Below are 23,099 nucleotides of genomic sequence, written 5' to 3'. Positions count from 1 at the left end.
ATTTCAGAGGGTGGGTGAGCGTCATCCTCATTACTCTGCATCATGAAGCCACAGTGTAGGCCGAACTGGGCAAGCCCAGCAGATTTCCTCCAATCATAAACCAGACGTGGCTTCACAACAATTGATGGTAGTTTCATGGTTTCTATGACTGATTCTAGTTTTCAATTCTAGGGTTTAATTAAATTTAAATTCCACTAGCACCCATGTCCCTGGGCCTCTGCATTATTCACCCAATGATACCACTATAACACCACCATCTCCCCTTTTCCAGTGTCACTCACATGCCCTGGAATTAACTGTAGCCAGGGTCACCTAGAATGTGGAACACTTTGAAGGATGTCAGTTTGACAATCTACATTGCATCAATCAAATATTCCCATTTTGTTATGTATGCACAACCACACTTTAGCTGTAATTATTCAGAATACATGACGAACATTTACAAAAAATAATGTTTGTTAACACTTCTAGTTAAACCAGTTGCCTCATAGTTTTGATAGGGTTTGACTGGGAGGAAAAGGGTGTGCTTTATCTATAAATTAATAACAACAGTCGATGGCAAATGTTGTCAATTTTAACATTCTCTCCACACTTTTTCTTTCGGCGCAATGGACATAAATTATAAATTATTCTGCACCCAAAAAAAAATTCCTACCATCTGTCATGAAGCTGTAGTCTTTGGGTGCCGATAAGGTGGTTGCCATGGAATCGTTGGGATATTCCTCTTGTTTCCTGTGCTGACTGTCAGTGCGAATGGGTCCCTGGTGGCCTTCAGAACTGGGAGTCCCAGCTGATGCCTCCTGTCCTCTTTCGAACACCAGCCGCACCACCTGACAGAAGAGACAGGGAAGAACCGCAGGGGTCATTTGCCACACAGGAGATCTGACCACACATGAAGGTCGAAGCTGTCACATCTGCTGTGCTGCTCACTCCATGCGTTGTAACATTCCAAATGAAAATGAACAGTAAACAACAGATACGGGGGACATTGAATCCTGTGGAATCGTAATTACGCCCTCACATTAACCAATACAGGTCATCCTCCTATAATGAGTATTTCGTTAATGTGAATTCACTGTGATGCGATTGACAAATTGGGGACATTGTTTCTAAAGCACAAACTTTTAAAACATGTGTTGGCTGTAACGCGATTACATCGCCAACACTTTAAGCGCTGTTTCTAAAGCACAATTTTTCGATAACACTGGGTTACACAAGAACGCAACCATCACGTTATAGAAGACCTACCTGCAACAGTAATGGCTGAACCCAACTTAACACGTGGTTCTAGCGACCCCTTGTTTAATATAAAGGGAGTGGCATGGTGGTTCAGTGGTTAGCCAGGGACCTGGGTTCGATTCCACCCTCGGGCGACTGTCTGTGTGGAGTTTGCACATTCTCCCCATATCAGTGTGGGTTTCCTCCCACAGTCCAATGATGTGCAGGATTGGCCTTACTAAATTGCCCGTGGTGTCCAGGACTTTGCAGGTTAGTTGGGTTAGCCATGAGAAATGCAGGGTTATAAAGTACTGGGGGGGTGAGTCTGGGTGGGATGTTCTTCAGGACTCGATGGTATGGACTCGATAGGCCAAATGACCTGCTTCCACATGGTAAGGATTCTATGAAGCAGTATATTCTACCAGCAAGAAATGTTTCTGCCTTAATTTTAAAAGGGTTGATCGATGTGATCCATGTCTCATGATGTTGAACAGCAAGCACCAAATAATCTTCATAATCTTCATTGAAAAGTATCCAACAAGTCAACTGCAAACTATTTTGGTCCGTGCAGAGATAGTATGAAATAATTCACATTAAAACCCACAATGAGCCCCAGAGGTGTCAGTACATTGTTTACATGTGAAGCTGTCATGATCAATGTTACACACAGCTGCCTGTTGCTTTCCATGTGTGAAGGGAATATTGGTTAACTGGGTTGTATTGATCCACTATAATACCTGTGTATCTTGCACATCACATCTATAGGGATTCTGATACAGTGGAACAGCACCTGTTTGACACCGATAAGAAAACTGTTGAATGCATGTTTAACATGTTCAGTATCTCTAACACAGTCATTTGACAGTAACAGAACTTGACTAGTGCTGTTTAAAAAAAACCACACTTAGCTATTTTTGGCCTGCCCTCAATTCACAAGCAATAGCAAGGTAAAGAGAAGACAGCATTGATACTGTATGGCAGGAGAGTGTGGATTGGTTGGTAATAGACTCTGATTGCTAGAATGTACCAGTTGGATGATGACTGACAGTTAACTGTCAAGCTCTACTTACATTTTAAATTTAACTCTGACTGGCCAAGACATTGCCTTAAGGAATGAGCCAGCAAGTGGCTGTCATCTAATTTGTTGAGTTGAAACAGGTGCAGTGTGTGAATGTCTGTTCTTTTTGCTTGCAAAGACTCCTGTGGCACAGTGGTAGTGAACTTACCTGTGAGCCAGAAGGTCCAAGTTCAAATGCCACCTGTCCCAGAGCTGTGTCCCAATATATCTAAACAGATTGATTAAAAATGGAAGTGCTGAAGAAGGGTCACTGGACCCGAAACGTTAACTCTAATTTCTTTCACAGATGCTGCCAGACCTGCTGAGCTTTTACAGCACCTTGTTGTTTCTGATTAAAAGAGGAACCTGTCTACAAAGAACAGGCCCTGTGTATTACAACATGTAGCTTCCAGTACATGCAAGTTTGCCACACATTGAGCTTGATTGACAATCCTACTTACCTCTCATATAGTACAAACATGTCTTTTATCAGTGATCTCGAACACGGTCTCAGCAACTGAACATTATGTCACAACCTCAGTCTAGCTGAGTTCAATTCAGATTTTTTGATGTGCTACATTTACACACCACAGAACTGCCCATGTCTGCATGGCTCAGTTGGAAGCACTCTCAGCATTGAGTCCGAACTCTGCAGATTCAAGTTTCCAGAAATTTGATAGCGCATCATCTTGGTTAACATTCCACTCCAGTACAGAAATCGAAATGCACACTTGGAGGTTTTTTTTGTGGGGGGTGGCGCTGAGATGTTACAACAAGACTTCTTCTACTCTCTGAGTTGGATGAACAAAATATTATTTCCAAGAATATCTATCTGCGATACCTTGGCCCATATTTATCCCCGCGCTAATATTATTGAAAAAAATTTACCTGCTCATCATCACCTTGACATATCAGCCGATATTTTCTGATGCTATACCAGTGATACACTTTAAAAGTATTTAATTGGCCAGAAAGTATTTGGAACTCTTTGAGGCCATAAAATGCATTATATAAACACAAGTCTTATAAACGTATCAGCCCCAAAAATTACCCAAAGGGATGAGTCGTGAAACTTTGCCATTATTAAACTATGCTATCACTCAATCACATTTTAAAGTATTCAATCCCTATCCCTGTGACCTCGTCCAGCCCAACAATCCACCATCAACCTGGCATTCTGTAAATTCCAGCCTTTTGTTGCTTTGTTCTGCTGTTGGTGACTACAGAACAGCAGTAGTCTTCATGTTCAGAAATTCTCTCCCCAAACTCCGCTACTCAGTTCTGAAGAAATTTCACCCTGGACATGAAACATAAACTTCTGTTTCGCTCCTCACAAATGCTGTCAGACTTGCTGCACTTTTCCAGCACTTTTTGATCTTGATTTAGATTTGCAACACCCACAGTATGTTGTGGTTCTGTTCGCCGAGCTGGGAATTTGTGTTGCAGATGTTTCGTCCCCTGTCTAGGTGACATCCTCAGTGCTTGGGAGCCTCCTGTGAAGCGCTTCTGTGATCTTTCCTTCGGCATTTGTAGTGGTTTGAATCTGCCGCTTCCGGTTGTCAGTTCCAGCTGTCCATTGCAGTGGTCGGTATATTGGGTCCTGATCGATGTGCTTATTGACTGAATCTGTGGATGAGTGCCATGCCTCTAGGAATTCCCTGGCTATTCTCTGTTTGGCTTGTCCTATAATAGTAGTGTTGTCCCAGTTGAATTCATGTTGCTTGCCGTCTGTTTGTGTGGCTACTAATAATAGCTGGTCATGTCGTTTCGTGGCTAGTTGGTGTTCATGGATGCGGATCGTTAGCTGTCTTCCTGTTTGTCCTATGTAGTGTTTTGTACAGTCCTTGCATGGGATTTTGTACACTACATTGGTTTTGCTCATGTTGGGTATCATTCATTCTGGTGAGTTGTTGTCTGAGAGTGGCTGTTGGTTTGTGTGCTGTTATGAGTCCTAGTGGTTGCAGTAGTCTGGCTGTCAGTTCAGAAATGCTTTTGATGTATGGTAGTGTGGCTAGTTCTTTGGGTTGTGGCATGTCCTCGTTCCGTTGTCTTTCCCTGAGGCATCTGTTGATGAAATTGCGGGGTATCCATTTTTGGCGAATACATTGTATAGTTACTACGAAAGCAACCACCCCAACACTCATAACAGTACACAAACCAACAGCCACTCTCCGACGACAATTCACCAGAACGAAGGACCCGATACCCAGCATGAGCAAAACCAATGTAGTGTACAAAATCCCATGCAAGGACTGCACAAAACACTACATAGGACAAACAGGAAGACAGCTAATGATCCGCATCCATGAACACCAACTAGCCACGAAACGACACGACCAGCTATCCTTAGTAGCCACACACACAGATGACAAGCAACATGAATTCGACTGGGACAACACTACTATTATAGGACAAGCCAAACAGAGAACAGCCAGGGAATTCCTAGAGGCACGGCACTCATCCACAGATTCAAACAATAAGCACATCGATCAGGACCCAATATACCGACCCCTGCAACGGACAGCTGGAACTGACAACCGGAAGCGGCAGATTCAAACCACTACAAATCGGAGGAAACATCACAGAAGCGCTTCAAGGAGGCTCCCACGCACTGAGGATGTCACCTGGACAGGGGACGAAACATCTGCAACACAAGTTCCCAGCTCGGCGAACAGAACCACAACAACGAGCACCCGAGCTACAAATCTTCTCACAAACTTTGAACCCACAGTATTTTGCTTTTATTACCTTTCTCCTTTTTGATGAGGAGACCCTAAAGAATATCTCTTTGATCAACTTTTGTTTACCTGTACTGGTTAATAAATCCCTTTCAGCTCCATGTTGAAAATCTAATAGTACAAAACTGGGAAGTTTTAGGTTGCTCCTTAAATCTTCTTTGGCTAAGCTATAGGTTGCTTGACCATTTTCTCTGAAATGTCAGAGACTGAGGGGTGACTTTAACAGAAGTTTATAAAATCATGAGGGGCATGGAGATGGTGAATAGTCAAGGTATTTTCCTCAGAGTAGGGGAATCCAAAACTCGAGGCATAGGTTTAAAGTGAGAGGAAAAAGATATACAAGAGATCAAAGGGCAACCTTTTTACGCAGAGGAAATGAGCTACCAGAGGAACCTGTGGAGGCTTGTACAATATTTAAAAGGCATCCGGATGGAGATATGAACAGGAAGGGTATAGAGGGATATGGGCTTCAGTGAACCAGATAGGTTTTTCCAACAATCATCATCATTAGACTCTTCATTCCAGATTTTTATTGAGTTCAAATTCCACCATCTGTCATGGTAGAATTTGAACTTGGGTCCCCCAGAATATTAACTGGGTCTCTGGATTAATAGTCCAGCAATAATACCATGCTATCACCTACCTGTATCGAGACCAAAGGCAACACATTATTGTAAAACTGGTTAGAAAGTGGAATGGACCCTTCTGATGTAGTGGTGTAAACAAAGTCAAGAGTGTCCTTCAAACTGGAAAAATACTTGTAAGAGATTTGTGGAAGGCATATGACAAACTGGATAAGTCTTTGAAAGAGCTAATTTGGACTTGATGGGTCAAACAACATATTTTTGTTCTGAGCTATGCTATGATTACAAAATTTCTTTAAGAAACATTTAGCATGATGTATCAACATAAATGTCAGCCCAATGAATGTTTTATAAGTACTGGAGGAAAGACTGTAACATTTAATAGTAGCGATTCCCAAACGCTTGATAGACTACATTTCAAATTTACAGTGGTACTGCAGCAATATTAATGATACTTAATCACAGCTATGTGTGCCTGAGTTAAGATTGCTTACAAATATATGTAAATTTATTCATGATAAACTGTTAGGATTTATTCCAAGCATGACGTTTCGTAATAAATACCATCAATGCTTCACAATTTGTTAGACAGTCAAGTTAAATAGTCTTCTTGTTATCAAGTTTTATTATATTTTGAATGGAGTATATACCTCATAGATCTGTTGTGTTGGTAAGGAATAGGGCAGTGTTGAGACTAAGTTAAATAAAAGTGGTATTTATTTTAGCCTCTTGTTTCAGTTTATTCATAAGCGAGAGAACTGACTAATATTCGTTACTATGTAGATTGGCATATTTTGCATGCAAATTTAACCAAATTATCCTATGGCCTTGTTGAGAACTCAAAGACTGATTTGAATACATAGTATGCCGAGGTGTTGTGGTGCAGTGGGTAGTGTCTCTACTCTGATCCAGAAGATTACAGGTAGCGTCCGATTTGTGAACAGGTTGTGTTCCCAAGAACATTCACAAGTTGATTTGTATGCAAGTTGGAACTAAATACAGCCCAAAGTCAATTCATGAACATGAGATTAGATTAGATTCCCTACAGTGTGGAAACAGGCCCTTCGGTCCAACAAGTCCACACTGACCCTCCGCAGAGCAACCCACCCAGACCCATTCCCCTACATTTACCCCTGACTAAAGCACCTAACACTATGGGCAATTTAGCATGGCCAATTCACCTAACCTGTACATCTTTGGACTGTGGGAGGAAACTGGAGCAAACCCACGCAGACACGGGGAGAATGTGCAACCTCCACACAGTCAGTTGCCCGAGGCAGGAATTGAACCCGGGTCCCTGGCGCTGTGAGGCAGCAGTGCTAACCATTGAGCCACCGGGGATTAATAGTAACATCGGACCTTGTTTATTAAGCATTTGTAAGTCTGATGTCTGTAAATCAGGGGCCACCTATAATCTGGAATGCTGCACCAGTGATCTGGGGACATTGGATTGAATACCACCGTGGCAGCTGTTGAAATTTACATTCAAGAAAAGAAATCTGGAATTAAAAGTTAATCTAATGCCGACAATTGCCATTAAAAACCTTTCTGGTTCACCAATATCCTTACCCAGTCTGGGCGACATGAGATTCCAGACCCACAAAGAGTGTGAAGAAGGGCTTATGCCCGAAACGTCGATTCTCCTGTTCCCTGGATGCTGCCTGACCTGCCGCGCTGTTCCAGCAACACATTTTCAGCCACAAAGAGTGTGGTCAACTCTTAACTGCCCTCTGAAATGACCCGGCAATCTGCTCACTTCAGTGCTATACGAGGTGAGCAGGAACCGCCAACATTACCAGCAATGTCCGTACCCTGTGAACTATTAAAATGAAAGGAAGGTGTGGCACAGCAGGTTGAGATCCAGATTCTAAATGTGTATAAATGTACGTTGTCTCTGACTCGTGGTATGGATCAGATTGGTGGCCACAGCATGGGGTTCGACCCCCTTTCCGACTGGGTAGATACAGGACCTGCCTCCTTCCTCCACCTGAAGATTTTGGCACAATGGGTCAGACCTGGGCAAGGAACTGAAGGAAAGCAGCCAGCTGGTTGCAGAGAACACTGAAAAATCAGTGAAAAGTGGTTGATTATTTGCATCTAGGTTTTGCTGACTGCGCAGGAGATAGCATTCGATTTTAACATATTTTCAGCACTTCCTATAATGGGATATGAGAACAATCACTCACAGTAAATTTCGTTAGGGATCGTCAGGAGAGGCTTCTCAACATGGGGAGGAGCAAGTGCAACCAATGTTGAACAGTGAAGTGAAACAGCAAAGAAAGAAGTATAGCAACTCAGAACGCATGCAACCATTTCTTTATATAAGATTTAATGGGATGTGAGTATCACTGGTGGGGCCACCTTTTGTAGCCCATCCTGAACTGGCCTTGCAAAGGCTGCTGGTGTTTGCTGTGTTGAGCCACTGTAATCCATTCGCTGTGAAGAAGGGAATTCTAGAAATTTTCTTCCCCAGCAACAGAGAAGGTATGGCATTATATTGCCAAGCTGAAAATGTGTTGCTGGAACAGCACAGCAGGTCAGGCAGCATCCAGGGAACAGGAGAATCGACGTTTCGGGCACAAGCCCTTCTTCTTGGCCCTTATATTGCCAAGTCAGGCTGGCATGTGGGTTGGACCAGAACTTGTAGGTGGTGCTGCTCTCATTCATCTGGTGACTTTCTTTATCGAGGTGTAAATGGAAGGTGCTACAGAAGGAGGCTGAACGAGTTGCAGAGTGAAGCGGAGTGAGTGGTAATTATCTGAGTAGGAGACCAAATATAGTAAACACCTGACACAAAGCCTGTTTAGATTGGGCAGCACAGTGGCCCAATGGTTAGCACTGCTGCCTCACAGCACCAGGGTCCCAGGTTCAATTCCAGTCTTGGATGACTGTCTGTGTGGGTTTCCTCCCACAGTCCAAAGATGTGCAGGTTAGGTGAATTGGCCATGCTAAATTGCCCATAGTGTTAGGCGCATTAGTCAGAGGGAGATGGGTCAGGGTGGGTTACTTCGGAGGGTCAGTGTGGACTTGTTGGGCTGAAGGGCCTGTTTCTACACTGTAGAGAATCTAATCTAATCCCAGTCCCCATCTCTATTCAATGGATTAGCAGATGTGGAAGGGAACGTAGCCTTCATTGAACAGTAAATGAGATGAATAATCAGTTAAACCACAGTTAGCACTGCTGCCTCACAGCGCCAGGGACCCTGGATCGATTTCAGCCCCTGCAACTGTCTGTGTGGAGTTTGCACATTCTCCCTGTATCTGTGTGGGTTTCTTCCAGGTGGTCCGGTTTCCTCTCACAGTCCAAAGATATGTGGGTTAGGTGAATTGGCCAAGCTAAATTGTCCATAGTGTATAGGAATGTGTAGGTTCGGTGTAAGAGTCAGGGGAAAATGTAGGGGAATGGGTCTGGGTGGGTTACTCTTCGGAGGGTCGGTGTGGACTTGTTGTGCTGAAGGGCCTGTTTCCACACTGTAGGGATTCTATGATTTGTGATGGTGTTAGTTAATGGAGGAATGCTTGTCAGTATCATACAATACTGTGTAGTATTCAAACAATATCTTTTACATTCACGTGAATCGGCAGATAGAATCTCAGTTTAATTTTCGATTTGTTTCGGAATGAAGACTTGTGACATAGTTTTACCACAAAACCACAAAATGTTGTCTCAGCCTATTACATAGGACATAATATTCCATATTCTATAATGTTTGAAACATGTAGTTAGAAATCTGGATGAAGAGCTAAGACACAAGTCCCATGAAGCTCAGAAGTGGGGATGTTTGCTTATGATTACCAATGCTTTGCACCATTCGCAACTCTTCAGATGCTGAAGCAGTCCATGTCCAAATGCATCAAGATCTAGGCAGTATCCAGACTTGGGATGACAAGTGGCAAGTAATGTTCATACCACACACACAGGCCAGGTTATTACCGTCTCCAGCAAAAGTGAATCTCAGCATGGCATTACCATCATTGAATCCATCACTATTAACATTCTGGAGGTTATTATTAGCCAGAAACAGAGCAGCTCAGAGGCTATGAATCCTGCAATGAGTAATGCACTTCCTGACTACTTAAAGCCTGCCTAGCATCCAGAAGGCACAAATCAGGAGTGTGATGGAATACTCCTCACTTGCCTGGATGGGTGCAGTTCAAAAGGCTTCACACCATCCAGGGCAAACCAGTCCACTTGATTGAGATCACAAGCACTGACACTCCCTCCACCATTGAGGCTCAGTAGCAGCAGTGTGTATTATCTACAAGATGCACTGCAGAAATTCACCTTCAGCAGCATCTTCCAAACCCACGACCAGAAGGACAAAGGCAGCAGATTTATGGGAACACTTCCATTTGCAAGTTCCCCTCCAAGACAGTCACCAGCCTAACTTGGAATCATATCACTGTTCCTTCACTGTCGCTGGATCAAAGTCCTGGAATTATCTCCATAATGGGGTTGTCAGTCAACCCACAGCATCCAACTGCAGAAGCTCATGAAGGCATTTCACCATCACCTTCTAATGGGGCATCTAGGAATGGGCAATAAATACTGCCACTGCCAGCAACATCCACGTTCCCCAAATGAATTATAAAAAAGAGACTTTAAGAAGCAATAATTGGATATTTTAGCTTGGGATTTATGCCTGAAGACTGTTCCAGTTATTAAGAATGAGCAATGGTTGCTGAACTCTGATTCAATACCCTCTGCACATCCTGCCTTAACCCATTTCGATCCAAGAATCTCTTCTGCAAACAAAGACTTTTGTAACTAAACATAACAGTGATAAAGGTGCAGAGAGATGGACATGTGAATATTAAAATCATTCTGCGTGCGTTTTGTGAATCACAGATACATTTGCTACTTTAGTACAGAATTAAACAATTTAAAATGGGCTTCTATAGCACAGTGCTAACATCCCTGGGTTCAAGTCCTACCTGCTCCATGGGTGTGAGGTAACATCTCTGTACAGATTGATTAGAAAACTGAACAATAAAAAGTGCATCTTTCAGGAGATGATTCAAACAGAATTTTGTGGGGCTCATGTAGAGGTTGGCTGGTTGCAATGGTTTCCAGCCAATGATGAGTGGGTATCAAGAAGATCCGGGGCACTTATTATTTAATGATGGTATTCAACATGAATTTGATAAAGTAAATCTACATCAGGCAGTCAGAGTAGGACAATGAATTAATGTGCTGTTCTCTCCACTTCAAAGGTGTAGAGTTGAGTCTGGACTGGACAACTGGAATGGAAGTTTCTCTTGGAGATGCAGTGTATGCAGCTGCACTAGGTGAGTATAAGAAACACAAATGGGCCATTTGGTCCATCTAGTCTGCTTCTCTGCTCAGTAAGGCTGATCTGATGGGCACCATTAATGGCCTTCATTGCTTTGATTCTCCTGTCCATCAAGTATCTTGAATGTAATCACTGAACCTGCCCCATTACTCTCTGTGAAGAGAATTTCAATGACTCCTTGAGGGAAGACATTCTTCCTAACTTCTTTTTAAATGAGTGCCCTGCATCTTTAAATTGTACACCCTAGATCTAGACTCCACCCACAGGAAGAAATGTCCTTTATACCCATTTAGCAGGAAAAAACAAACATACAAACAATGGACCAATTTTGACTTGCGCTTCTCATTTCAATTCTGATGCGCTGAGTTTTTGTCAATGTAAGAATGCAGTGACTTGTAGAGTTTTCGCAGTAGTCCAGTCAGGGGTCATTAATATCTTAATGTTGATTCATGGGCAGAGACAAAGGTGTATAGCAACATACCTGACCAGTGTTCTTCAAACACTCAATCGCTTGTTTATGGGTGATGTCCTGCAAGCTGACTCCATCCACTTCCCACAAACGGTCACCTGTCAGAATGCGAGTAAAGAGTTAGAATAGGCATGGCCTCACTCATGGTCAAATAGCAATGCATTGGAATGAGGGTTCCTTCATTGGAGCACTGTCCTGCATCTGCATTTCTTCTCCTGCTGTTATTGAGCTGCCAACTCTCACTCCTGTTTACCTCCTCAAGGCTTGGCATTCACAAGAGAACAGGCAATGGTGTCCAGGAAGGCAGTGCCCAAGGGGTGCGGTGCCCAAATGTGTGGCACATGATGCACACACACACACTGCACTCATGCACAGTAGTACCAGCTTACATGCTCCTGTTTCATGTCACGATGCTGCACGGCTACAAGGTACACTCCCGATGCATGGTAAAAACAAGGACTGCAGATGCTGGAGACCACCATCAGGAATAAAGGGCTTTTGCCTGAAACGTCGATTTTCCTGCTCTTCAGATGTTGCCTGACCTGCTGTACTTTTCCAGCACCACTCTAATCTAGACACTCCCAATGCAATGCCATCCCTGTTTCATTGGGCTTGAAGCTCGAACAGAGCATCTGACCATAAGACAGAGCTGAAGACGTAGGCCATTCAACCCAGCGAGTATGCTCCGTCGCTCAATGAGATGATGGCTGATCTGATGCTCCTCAACTCCACTTGACAGCTTTTTCCCCTTAACCAGTATAAGCCAACCAAAACTGAGAGTTTGTCTCGCCTGAGCAATCTGCCTTCTTTCATGTTGACCCTTCACTGTACTTTCATTTCAAATTAGGGACAGTACCAAATCGGTGATGGTTTTGAGCTTTGAGTCCACATTCCTATTTTGAGAAGGACCAAAGTTACAGAGCTATGGAGTCTCTTCCTGTGACAAAGGCACAGGACATACTCATCTGACCAGTCTGAATGTGAACACAGGCTCGTGAGGTTAAAGGTCTCAGTTAAAATGTAACTGCACATAATCTGGACCCATTGCTTTGGGTTCGAATCCCATAGCATCTGGTGGAGTTTCAAACTCCCAAGGCAGCTTAATCTCCCTGATGGAGATTAATTGTAAGTTACAAATCTGGAACACAAAGTTAGCCTCAGCAGCCATGACAATCATCATTGACTGTTGGAAAGAGAAATAGTTCACTAATGTCCTTTTAGAAGAGAATTTGTTATCTTTACCTAATCTGGCCTACATATGAGTCTAGACCCCTACCAATTTGAATGACTCTTAACTGGACTCAGAAATGGTCCGACTTATCCCGCAAAATGCCTACGGAACCGACTTATCCCGAAAAATGCCTACGGAACCGACTTATCCCGCAAATGCCTACGGAACCGACTTATCCCGCACGGACTGAACTCGGATTTCACCAGTTTCCTCATTTCCCCTCCCCCCAGCCTGTCTCAGTCAAATCCATCAAATTCAGCACCGCCTCCCTAACCTGCAATCTTCTTCCCGACCTCTCCGCCCCCACCCCAATCTGTCCTATCACCCTCACCTTGACCTTTTTCCACCTATCACATTTCCGACGCCCCTCCCCCAAGTCCCTCCTCCCTATCTTTTATCTTTGCCTGCTGGACAAACTTTCCTCATTCCTGAAGAAGGGCTAATGCCCGAAACGTCGATTCTCCTGTTCCCTAGATGCTGCCTGACCTGCTGCGCTTCTCCAGCAACACATTTCCATCTCTGATCTCAAGCATCTGCAGACCTCATTTTCTCTTCAGAAATGGTCCAGCAAGCTCTCAGTTCAAGCGCAATTAAGGATGAGCAACAAAAGCTGGCCTAGCCAGAGATGTCTACATCCCATTAAACAATAAAGAATTGAAACAGCAGAGTTCCATTGTTTGTGCAATCATTGTGACACAGCAAGGTATGTGATTGCCCAGCATGGTGTGTGTTGGAAACTCTGTTATTGTTACCTGGGATTTTGGTGTGGCCATTTCAGAGACATGGGTAGAACAGGAACAGGAATGGTTGTTGCAGGTTCTGGGATTTAGATGTTTCAGTAAGAAGACAGAAAATGGTAAAAGAGGGGTGGTGCGGAACTGTTAGTCAAAGACAGTATTACAGTGGCAGAAATGACGTTTGACGACTCATCTACTGAGGTAGTATGGGCTGAGATTAGAAACAGGAAAGGAGAGGTTACCCTGTTGGGAATTTTCCATAAGCCTCCAAATAGTTCCAGAGATGTAGAGGATAGGATAGCAGAGATGATCATCAATAGGAGGAAGAATGATAGGATAGTTGTTATTGGGGCTTTAACTTTCCAAATATTGACTGGGAATACTACAGTTCAAACACTTTAGATGGGTCAGTTTTTGTCCAATGTGTGCAGAGGGTTTCCTGGCACAGTATGTGGACAGGCCAACAAGGGGTGAGGCCACATTAGATTTGGTACTGGATAATGAACCCGTCCAGGTGTTAGATTTGGAGGTAGGTGAGCACTTAGGTGATAGTGACCACAATTCAGTTATGTTTACTTTAGCGATGGAAAGGGATAGGTATATACCACAGGGTAAGAGGTATAACTGGGGGAAAGGCAATTATGATGCAAGTAGGCAAGATTTAGGATGCATTGGATGGGGAAGGAAACTGCAGGGGATGGACACAATTGAAATGTGGAGCGTACTCAAGGAATAGCTACTGCGAGTCCTTGATAAGTATATACCTATCAGGCAGGGAGGAGGTTGTCGAGTGTGGGAGCCATGATTTACTAATGAAGTTGAATCTCTTGTCAAGAGGAAGAAGAAGGCTTATGTTAGGATGAGATGTGATGGCTGAGTTAGGGCGCTTAAGGGTTACAAGTTAGCTAGGAAAGACCTAAAGAAAGAGCTAAGAAGAGCCAGGAGGGGACATGAGAAGTCATTGGCGGATAGTATCAAGAAAAACCTTAAGGCTTTCTATAGGTATACCAGGAATAAAAGAATGATTAGAGTAAGATTAGGAACAATCAACCCGTGAGTGGAATCAGAGGAGATAGGGGAAATCCTAAATACTTTTTGTTGATATTCACACTAGAAAAAGATAATGTGGTCAAAGAGAGTACTGAGATACAGGCTACCAGACTAGATGAGATTGAGGTGCATAAGGAGGAGGTGTTAGCAATTCTGGAAAGTGTAAAAATTGATAAGTCTCCTGGGCGGAATGGAATTTATCCTGGGATTCGCTGGGCAGCCAGGGAGGAGACTGCTGAGCCTTTAGCTTTGATCTTTATGTCGTCATTGTCTACAGGAATAGTGCCAGAAGACTGAGGGATAGCAAACGTTGTTCCTTTGTTCAAGAAGGGGAGTAGACACAACTCTGGAAATTATATATTTGTGAGCCTTATTTTGGTTGTGGCTAAAGTGTTGGAAAGGTTTATAAGAGATAGGATTTATAACCATCTAGAAAGGAATAAGTTGATCAGGGATATTCAACACGGTTTTGTGAAGGGTAGGTCGTACCTCACAAACCTTACTGAGTTCTTTGAGATAGTGACCAAACAGGTGGATGAGGATAAAGCAGTTGATGTGGTGTATATGGATTTCAGCAAGGTGTTTGATAAGGTTCCCTATGGTAGGCTATTGCACAAAATATGGAGGCATGGGATTGAGGGTGACTTAGCGGTTTGGATCAGAAATTGGTGAGCTGAACCACCACGGGGTGGTGGTTGATGGAAAATATTCATCCTGGAGTTTAGTTACTTGTGGTATACCGCAAAGATCTGTCTTGGGGCCACTGCTGTTTGTCATTTTTATAAATGATCTGGATGAGGGCCTAGAAGGATGGGTTAGTAAAGCTGCGGATGACACTAAGGTCGGTGGAGTTGTGGATAGTGCTGAAGGATGTTGTAGGTTACACAGGAACATAGGTAAGCTGCAGAGCTGGGCTGAGAGGTGGCAAATGGAGTTTAATACGGAAACGTGTGAGGTGATTCACTTTGGAAGGAGTAACAGGAATGCTAATGGTAGATTCCTGATGGTATAGATGAGCAGAGAGACCTCAGTGTTCAAGTACATAGATCCTTGAAAGTTATCACCCAAGTTGATAGGGTTTTTAAGAATACAGTGTGTTAGCATTTATTGGCAGAGGGATTGAGTTTCGGAACCATGAGATCATTCTGCATCTGTACAAAACTCTGTTGCGGCCACATTTGGAGTATTGTGTACAGTTCTGATCACTACATTAGAGGAAGGGTGTGGAAGCCTTGGAAAGGGTTCATAGGAGATTTTCTAGGATGTTGCCCCATATGGAGGGAAGGTCTTACGAGGAAAGGCTGAGGGACTTGAGGCTGTTTTCGTTAGAGAGAAGGTTGAGAGGTGACTTACTTAAGACATATAAGATAACCAGAGGGTTAGATAGGTTGAGCAGTGAAAGCCTTTTTCTTTGGATGGTGATGGCTAGCACAAGGGGACACAGCTTTAAATTGAGGGATGATAGGTATAGGACAGGTGGCAGAGGAGTTTCTTTACTCAGAGAATAATAGAGGCGTTGAACACACTGCCTGGAACTGTAGTAGACTTGCCAATTTTAAGAGCATTTAAATGGTCATTGGATAGATAATGGACGAGAATGGAATAGTGTAGGTTAGATGGGCTTCAGATTGGTTTCACAAGTCAGTGCAACATTGAGGGCCGAAGGGCCTGTACTGCGCTGTAATCTTCCATGTTCTATTACTCCAAACTATCATTGCTCTATTTTTCTAATTAATCACTGGACTCCTTTATTATTTTATTTTTCTATTTTTATTCCCTAAGAATTTGTACCCAAGAATCTGTACCTCATACCTTGCTACCTAAGATGGCGCCATAAGTTGCAACTTGTAAACCTTTTACTGTACTCATGTGAGTACATGTGACAATTAAGCTAATTCTTGTAAAATTCTTATACCCAAACCCTCAGCAAAGTCCCTGTGTTTTGATGTTAGAAGATATCTGTTCGTTCATGTTTTGCATGCAGATTTAGCATCCAAAATGGTCATATATCCTCTTAAGTAGTTCACACAAAAATCTGCTCTCTACCTTTCCTGATGTGACCATCACAGTCAGCAGCTCCTCCAGGTATAATAGCCTTCACATAGATTCCACCATTCTTCACACTGGTATTCACACCACCCTGTAGAGTACAATGGAACAAACATTAAAAAAGAACACTTCCTTCTAGTTCGTATTAGGACATGATATGCCTCCTCAGGCTATCATTCTGGATTAGTGGTGCTGGAAAAGCACAGCAGTTCAGGCAGCCTCTGAGAAGCAGTAAAATCGACGTTTCGGGCAAAAGGGGCTTTTGCCCGAAATGTCGATTTTACTGCTCTCAGATGCTGCCTGAACTGCTGTGCTTTTCCAGCACCACTAATCCAGAATCTGGTTTCCAGCAACTGCAGTCATTGTTTTTTCCTCAGACTATCAGACGGGCTATCCCGCAAGTCATAATTATTATGTGTTGAAGGTTCTCAATGAAGGAGAAAGTTCTGTTTGACAATCGTTGACATTTCTTCATTGTTAATGCTTAGTTTTTTTCATTCATTCATGGCATATGGGCATCAGTGGCTGGCACAGCATCTACTGTCCATCCCTTGTTGCCTGAACTACCTTCTTGTACCACGGCCATCCTTGGCGGGTTGGGACAGCCACAATGTTGTTAAGAAGGCAGTTCCAGGATTCTGGTCCAGTGATGGAACAGTGTTACACTTCTACGTCAGGGTGCCGTGTTACTTCGAGGGGAATGTGTAGATGGTAGTGTCCCATGCATCTGCTACCTTTGGCCTTCTGGATGGTAGAGGTTGTGAGTTGGGTAAGTGCTAACCAAGGAGACTTGGTGAGTTACTACAGTGCATCATGGGAAAGGACAGAGGGCATGGATGTTGTACATAATAGATAGGTTCATAGAATCCCTACAGTGTGGGAACAGGCCATTTGGCCCAACAAGCCCACACCAAGCCTCCGAAGAGTATCCCACCTCAACCTGTTCTCCTATACTACTACTTCACATTTACCCCTGACAAATCCACCTAACCTACACATCCCTGAGCATGCTGGCAATTTAGCATGGCCAATTCATCTAACCTGCATATCTTTGGACTGTGGGAGGAAACCCACACAGACACAGGGATAATATGCAAACTCCACACAGACAGTGGCCCAAGGCTGGAATCAAACCTGGGACCCTGACACTGTGAAACAGCAGTGCTAACCACTAAGCCACTGTGCCACTTGTATTGCTTTGTCCTGGATGATGTCAAGCTTCTTGAGTGTTATTAGGCCTGCACTCATCCAAGCACTCCTGACTTGTAGTTTGTAGATTGTGGACAGGAACTGGGAAGTCAGGAGGTGAGTTACTTGCCATAGATTCCTTGCTTTTGACTTGCTCTTGTAGCCACAGTATTTACATGTCCAGTCCAGTTCAGTTTCTGGTCAATGGTAATGCCCAAGATATTGACTGTGGGGGTATTCAACAATAATAATGCCACTGAACATCACGGGACATCATGGTTAGGTTCTCTCTTGCTATTGCCTGGCACTTGTGTGGCATTTGTTATTATGACATTTCACCCAAAATCTGGATGTTGTCCAGATCTTGCTGAATATGGGCATGGACGGATTCAGAATCTGAGGTTGCATAAATGATGCTGAACATTGTGCAATCATTGTTAATGTTTAATTCTTTTCATATGATGCTAAATACTTGCAAGCAGTTGTCATGAATTAATTAGTTAATTGCATTGAACGTACGTTTGGTTCAATTTAGTTTTTGCTTTGGCCAATGAATTATTTAAATGTACATCAATAAGGGTTAGCCAGGAGGTAGCTGCGTTAATGATGTGTGGTTGTTTGAAATGGAACTCCATCTCGAAAATGTATATTTGGTCTTTGCCTAAAAGTATTTAACTTTTTGTGAATAACTATGTGGATAGAGAATGGTTGAATCAAAATTGAAAATCTTGCCGTACAATTACTGAATGCGTAGCTTATAACGAGTGAAAGAATTATGTAACTGTTCGTAACTGCTAATGAGGAAACAACATAATACTTTGATGCTTCCGTTACCCGACAGAAGCATGTTAAGAAGCAAGCTTCAGAAAGATCTGAAGTCACAAGCTTTCAGAGCATTTGATGAAGGAGCAGCACTCCATAAGCTTGTGATTCCAAATAAACCTGTTGGACTATAATCTGGTGTCATGTGACTTCTGATTTCAACACTGACAGGACTTTGAACAGATTGCTAACTTTCATGGATAAAATTTATCAAAAGGTTAATTTACTGATTGCTAATGAGATGTGGTCAGATATTTACGATTTGGGGAGTGAAAATAATTGCATAGAAGAGCATATAATAAGAGCAAGTCTGGCAGCCCCAGTGGAGAGAGAAACAGATATAATATTTTGAGTCCAGTGACCCTTCAGAGTGGCGCTATACTTAAATCAATGTTAATTCTGTTTCTCTCTCCACAGACACTGCCAGACCCGTTGAGTTCCTCCAGCATTTTCTGTGTTTGTTTTAGATTTCCAGCATCCACAATTTTTTGCTTTGACGTTGTGGCATTCGGTATTTAAGACTGCAGAAGTTCTACTTGGAAACTTCCCCAATCTGTGCTGGCATTTGAGATATTGGGCAATGCTAAAGTAATGAGAATGGACAGATTTTCAGTTTTGACACATGTTGAGGTTGTAGCTAAACATACACTGTGAGAACAAATGTCAAAACACCAGAAACATTCCTTGGAAAGTATTCCTTTCCAGCCATGCTCATAGCCCAAAGGTGGCAATTTATAATATACTAGAAAGTAGAGGCCATAATGTTAATAGACAGGTAAGACTGCCAAGATATAGGGTGGTGACAGTAGAAAAAGAAAACTTTAACTGAGAGAAATCAGAGTAAAATTACATTTTTCATCATTTTGAGAAGCGAAGAGAATTTGGCACCTACAATAAGAGAAGGAACCCCAGGGTGTAGTTATTTGATGCATTAAATATTTAGATAATTGTCTTCAAATAGATGTAGTGCCTTAGAGGGCTGTTTGTTTTCTTTTTGATTCAGTTCAATTTTGTTTATGTGTTTTTGCTAAAAGTCTATTCAAACATATACAAAGAACAGTCAGATAGGAAGTGGCTGAGTTTTATAGCATGTAGTTGGTTGGAATAAAACTTAAATTGGAAAGTGTATTCTTGAACTTGGTCAAAGAATAGGTGATTTCTATTGAATAACAATCATCAGTGAACATTCCTGCTTCTGACCTTGTGATGGACAGAAGGTTATTGATGAAGCAAATGAAGTTAAATTAGGCCTGGACATTACTCTGAGGAGCTCTTGAGTTCTTGTACTGCAGTGGTAGTCTTCTTATCTCTTGGTCAGAAGGCCTAAATCCTACCAGATCCAGAGATATATTGTAACAAGTCTGGAAAGCTGATTAATAATATCTACCCTGAGGAACTCCTGCAGTGGTATTCTGTGTATTGATTGGAATGAGGTCAGTCAAGTGGATCTCATAGAATATGAGTTCCTTGATTGGGGCTGTTAATCTGGTCCAATCAGGGAGTCCTGGCTGACAGATATAAACAGCAGTGTCAGGGGTTTGCTCACTCTCGGAGCTGGCTCTGAGCCAACTGGATCAGCATCTTGTACTATGCACATGCAAATAAAGGGTGACTTGGTAACAGGATACCAGCCTTTGTGGAGTTATTCCATCCAGGGAATGATACTGAATGGAATTTAAGAAGGTGCAAATAAGCTCCTCATCAGTATTTAAGTTTGGAGCTTCCTTCACTCCTAATGTACCTTTGGGATAATTCTCGAATGTTGTTGCACAATACGGCCAGTCTTAAAGTCAGCAAACTACTGTTTCTTTTGCTACAACTTTCATCTGGAGGGGCACCAATGCAGTATATTAAGAACTGAATAAATCTGAAAATCAATCTCTGTTTTCTTAAATGGACTTAACTGTGCTTTGTAAGGAGGAACATTTTCTGGACTGGGCTGTGCATACAACATTCTGTGGTCCAAGCAAAGGAGTTGCTGTACCAGGCTGATGTGCACCCAGACAGCTGTACCAAAATGGTACACTTAACACAAGAGATACATAAATGGAATCTCAATATTCTAAAAATTAGAACACAGAACATAGATAGAACAGTACAGCACAACATAGGTCTTTCAGCCCTTGATGTTGTGCCAACCTTTTATCCTATTCTAAGATCAAACTAACCCACAGATCCTTAATTTTACTATTGTATTCTCCTTTATAACACTTTAGTATTATCAATTTCACAGCACATTGATACAAAATACTGGGCAGACAGCATGGGACAAAGACAATCACAAAGACAATACCGAACAAATTTCTACAATTGACAATCACATGTCAGAACTATGTTGGGAGACTTTGCGTTGTGTTTTATACTTGACCTTGCTTTGGTCACTGGATGCAAAGCAGAAAATGCTCCATTTCCCAGCAACGTTCTCCCTTACCTTTGCCAGGCGCAAATGCACAAAGATAAATAATAAATGTAAGATCATATGTACATCAAAATATCATTGTTTGTTAGTCTGTGGAGGCAACAAAATTGCTACTCTCACTACTCTCGACCTTGGTTCTGTAACAGAAGACCCAAACCGAAAAAAATACAGTTTTAAGCAGGCAAAAATAACATTGATAATGAATGAGGGAAGACTGATGCTTTGTTATATGACACACGTCATGCAGTTTCCTATTTTAGGATGATTACTTCTGTGAAGTTATTAAAACTGATTCTTATGGCAGATCCTGAACACAACAGGAAACTGAGGTAAGGATTATCGGATAAATCAGCTGTTCCAGTTATGGAAAGCAAAAATGCCTGACAATCACTTTCAATTCTGTCTTGATATTGATTTGTTAACGTAATATTTAAAAGTATGCTCCACTCAAGCAATAAGTAAGAGGGTTTTGATCTCTTCTAGATATAACTCTCTACTTTCATTTATAGACTATCACAAACCTAAAGCTCATAAGACAGCTATGTTTGGGGTCACCCAATCATTTCCTTTCATGGTACCACACTTACTTTAGCTACTCTCCTTTTTTTCTGATTTCCACAGAAACTTTTGCTGTTTGCTTTTATATTTATTGCTCATTTACTCTGTTATGGATCAGACCCCTCAAAATATTCAGAAGATAATCTAGACCCTAACGTTTTTCTTATTTTAAAGGTAAATGCAAGATCCAGATGCAAGTTGACTGGTCAAACTACCAAATTTAAAGCAGCACTCACTTCATTCACCCACTGTAGTTAATGCAACTAAAGTAAGAAGGAATTGGAATAACTTAACTTTGTTGGAAAACTTAGAATAACAGTTAGAGTAACTATTACTAATTAACTGTTCCAATATAGTAACATCGCATAAATGCACCCTTGGAAATAGGCAAATTCAGAATACAGATTGCCTCAAATGCAACTCCAGTAGCAGGCAGAGACCCTCTGGCTTTTGACTGTAACTGACAGAAGGTAAAAATAGCTTTCACCTCTTCCAATCCCAACAGCAACTGCTGAAAGCAAAAACTAAATTCCCTGGTTCTGTGGGAGCTTGACCACACCCATTCAGGCTGCTTCAATTGTTCCAACTTAAAAAAAAAACAAGGCCTCACAGATTGTTTACTTTCTTATAGGCTGCTCTACACCTGTTGTTCAATCTCTCTTTAAAAATAAACCAGGACAAAATAATACCTTGAAGCCATAACCCTCACAACCCTCATAATCAATTTTCTCCCTCTTTATTAGATTAATACTCACCTGCTGCTGGTTCCTAAAAAAAAACTTGCCAACCCACTGGCCTACCATTCATTTTCAATATTATTTACGCCTTACCTTTTGATTGGATACTCTCCTTGACTACTTTTGTTAATCATAGGTAGTTTATCCTTCTCATCAAGTCTTTCTTTATGACCAGAATGAACTCGGGCTGAATGTTTGCCACAGCTCATCCACTGACTGTCTGATTCATCTATTTTCCCAACTGGCTTCCAACAACTCTTTCTTTGTACCTTTCTTCATTAAATAATTGCTCTCACCTAAGTTGTGGACATTGGATTGAGGCCTGGTTACAGTTGCTCTCCCTCAAAGTGAATTTGAAATTTTATTATTTTCCAATTGCTTAACCTTTCAAGGATCTCTAGCTGAAAGATCCCTTATTAATCTTACCTCATTACTACATCGAAAATACCCTGTTCATGGCTAGGAAACTGCTGGTACCACAACTGTTCACAATATAGTCATGACTTGGTGAAAGAGAGCAATATACTGTCGACAAACTTGCAGATGACACAAAAATAGGTGGAAACACGAGTTGGGAGAGGGATACAAACAATTTACAGAGAAATATTGAAAGTTAAGCAAATGATGGATAATTTGGGAAAATGCGAAGTCTTTTTCAATTTGGAAAGGAAAACAAAAGAACAGAATATTATTTAAATTAATAAAAACTGTAGCAAGCTGCATCACAAAGGGATTTGGTGGGGGGGACTTGTGCATGAAACACAGAAAGCTAGCACACAAGGGCAGCACGTTGTCAGGAAGACTAATGGAATGTTGGCCCTTATTTCCTGAGAGTGGGCAGCACGGTGGCACAGTGGTTAGCACTGCTGCCTCACAGCGCCTGAGACCCAGGTTCAGATCCCGCCTCAGGTGACTGACTGTGTGGAGTTCGCACATTCACCCCGTATC

The 23,099-nt window shown here is 42.2% G+C and overlaps 1 protein-coding gene across 12 annotated transcripts in view; it reads right to left on the bottom strand.

Moving 5' to 3' along the window:
* ptpn20 (protein tyrosine phosphatase non-receptor type 20) overlaps nt 1–23,099 on the bottom strand; it is a 440,815-nt gene that overhangs the window by 175,121 nt on the left and 242,595 nt on the right. For all 12 annotated transcript variants that reach the window (XM_087982468.1, XM_087982474.1, XM_087982476.1 and 9 more), the window contains 3 exons: nt 16,425–16,518; nt 11,373–11,458; nt 656–830 (listed from right to left, as the gene is read on the bottom strand). In XM_087982468.1, the coding sequence (XP_087838594.1) occupies nt 656–830; nt 11,373–11,458; nt 16,425–16,518 (355 nt within the window). The remainder of the gene's footprint in view (nt 1–655; nt 831–11,372; nt 11,459–16,424; nt 16,519–23,099) is intronic.

The sequence above is a fragment of the Chiloscyllium plagiosum genome, unplaced genomic scaffold, assembly GCF_037043375.1.
Source record: "Chiloscyllium plagiosum isolate Xiang-an unplaced genomic scaffold, Cpla_swu_hap1 HiC_scaffold_43, whole genome shotgun sequence".
Lineage (NCBI taxonomy): Eukaryota > Metazoa > Chordata > Chondrichthyes > Orectolobiformes > Hemiscylliidae > Chiloscyllium > Chiloscyllium plagiosum.
This window is presented reverse-complemented; position numbering and strand designations above follow the sequence as displayed.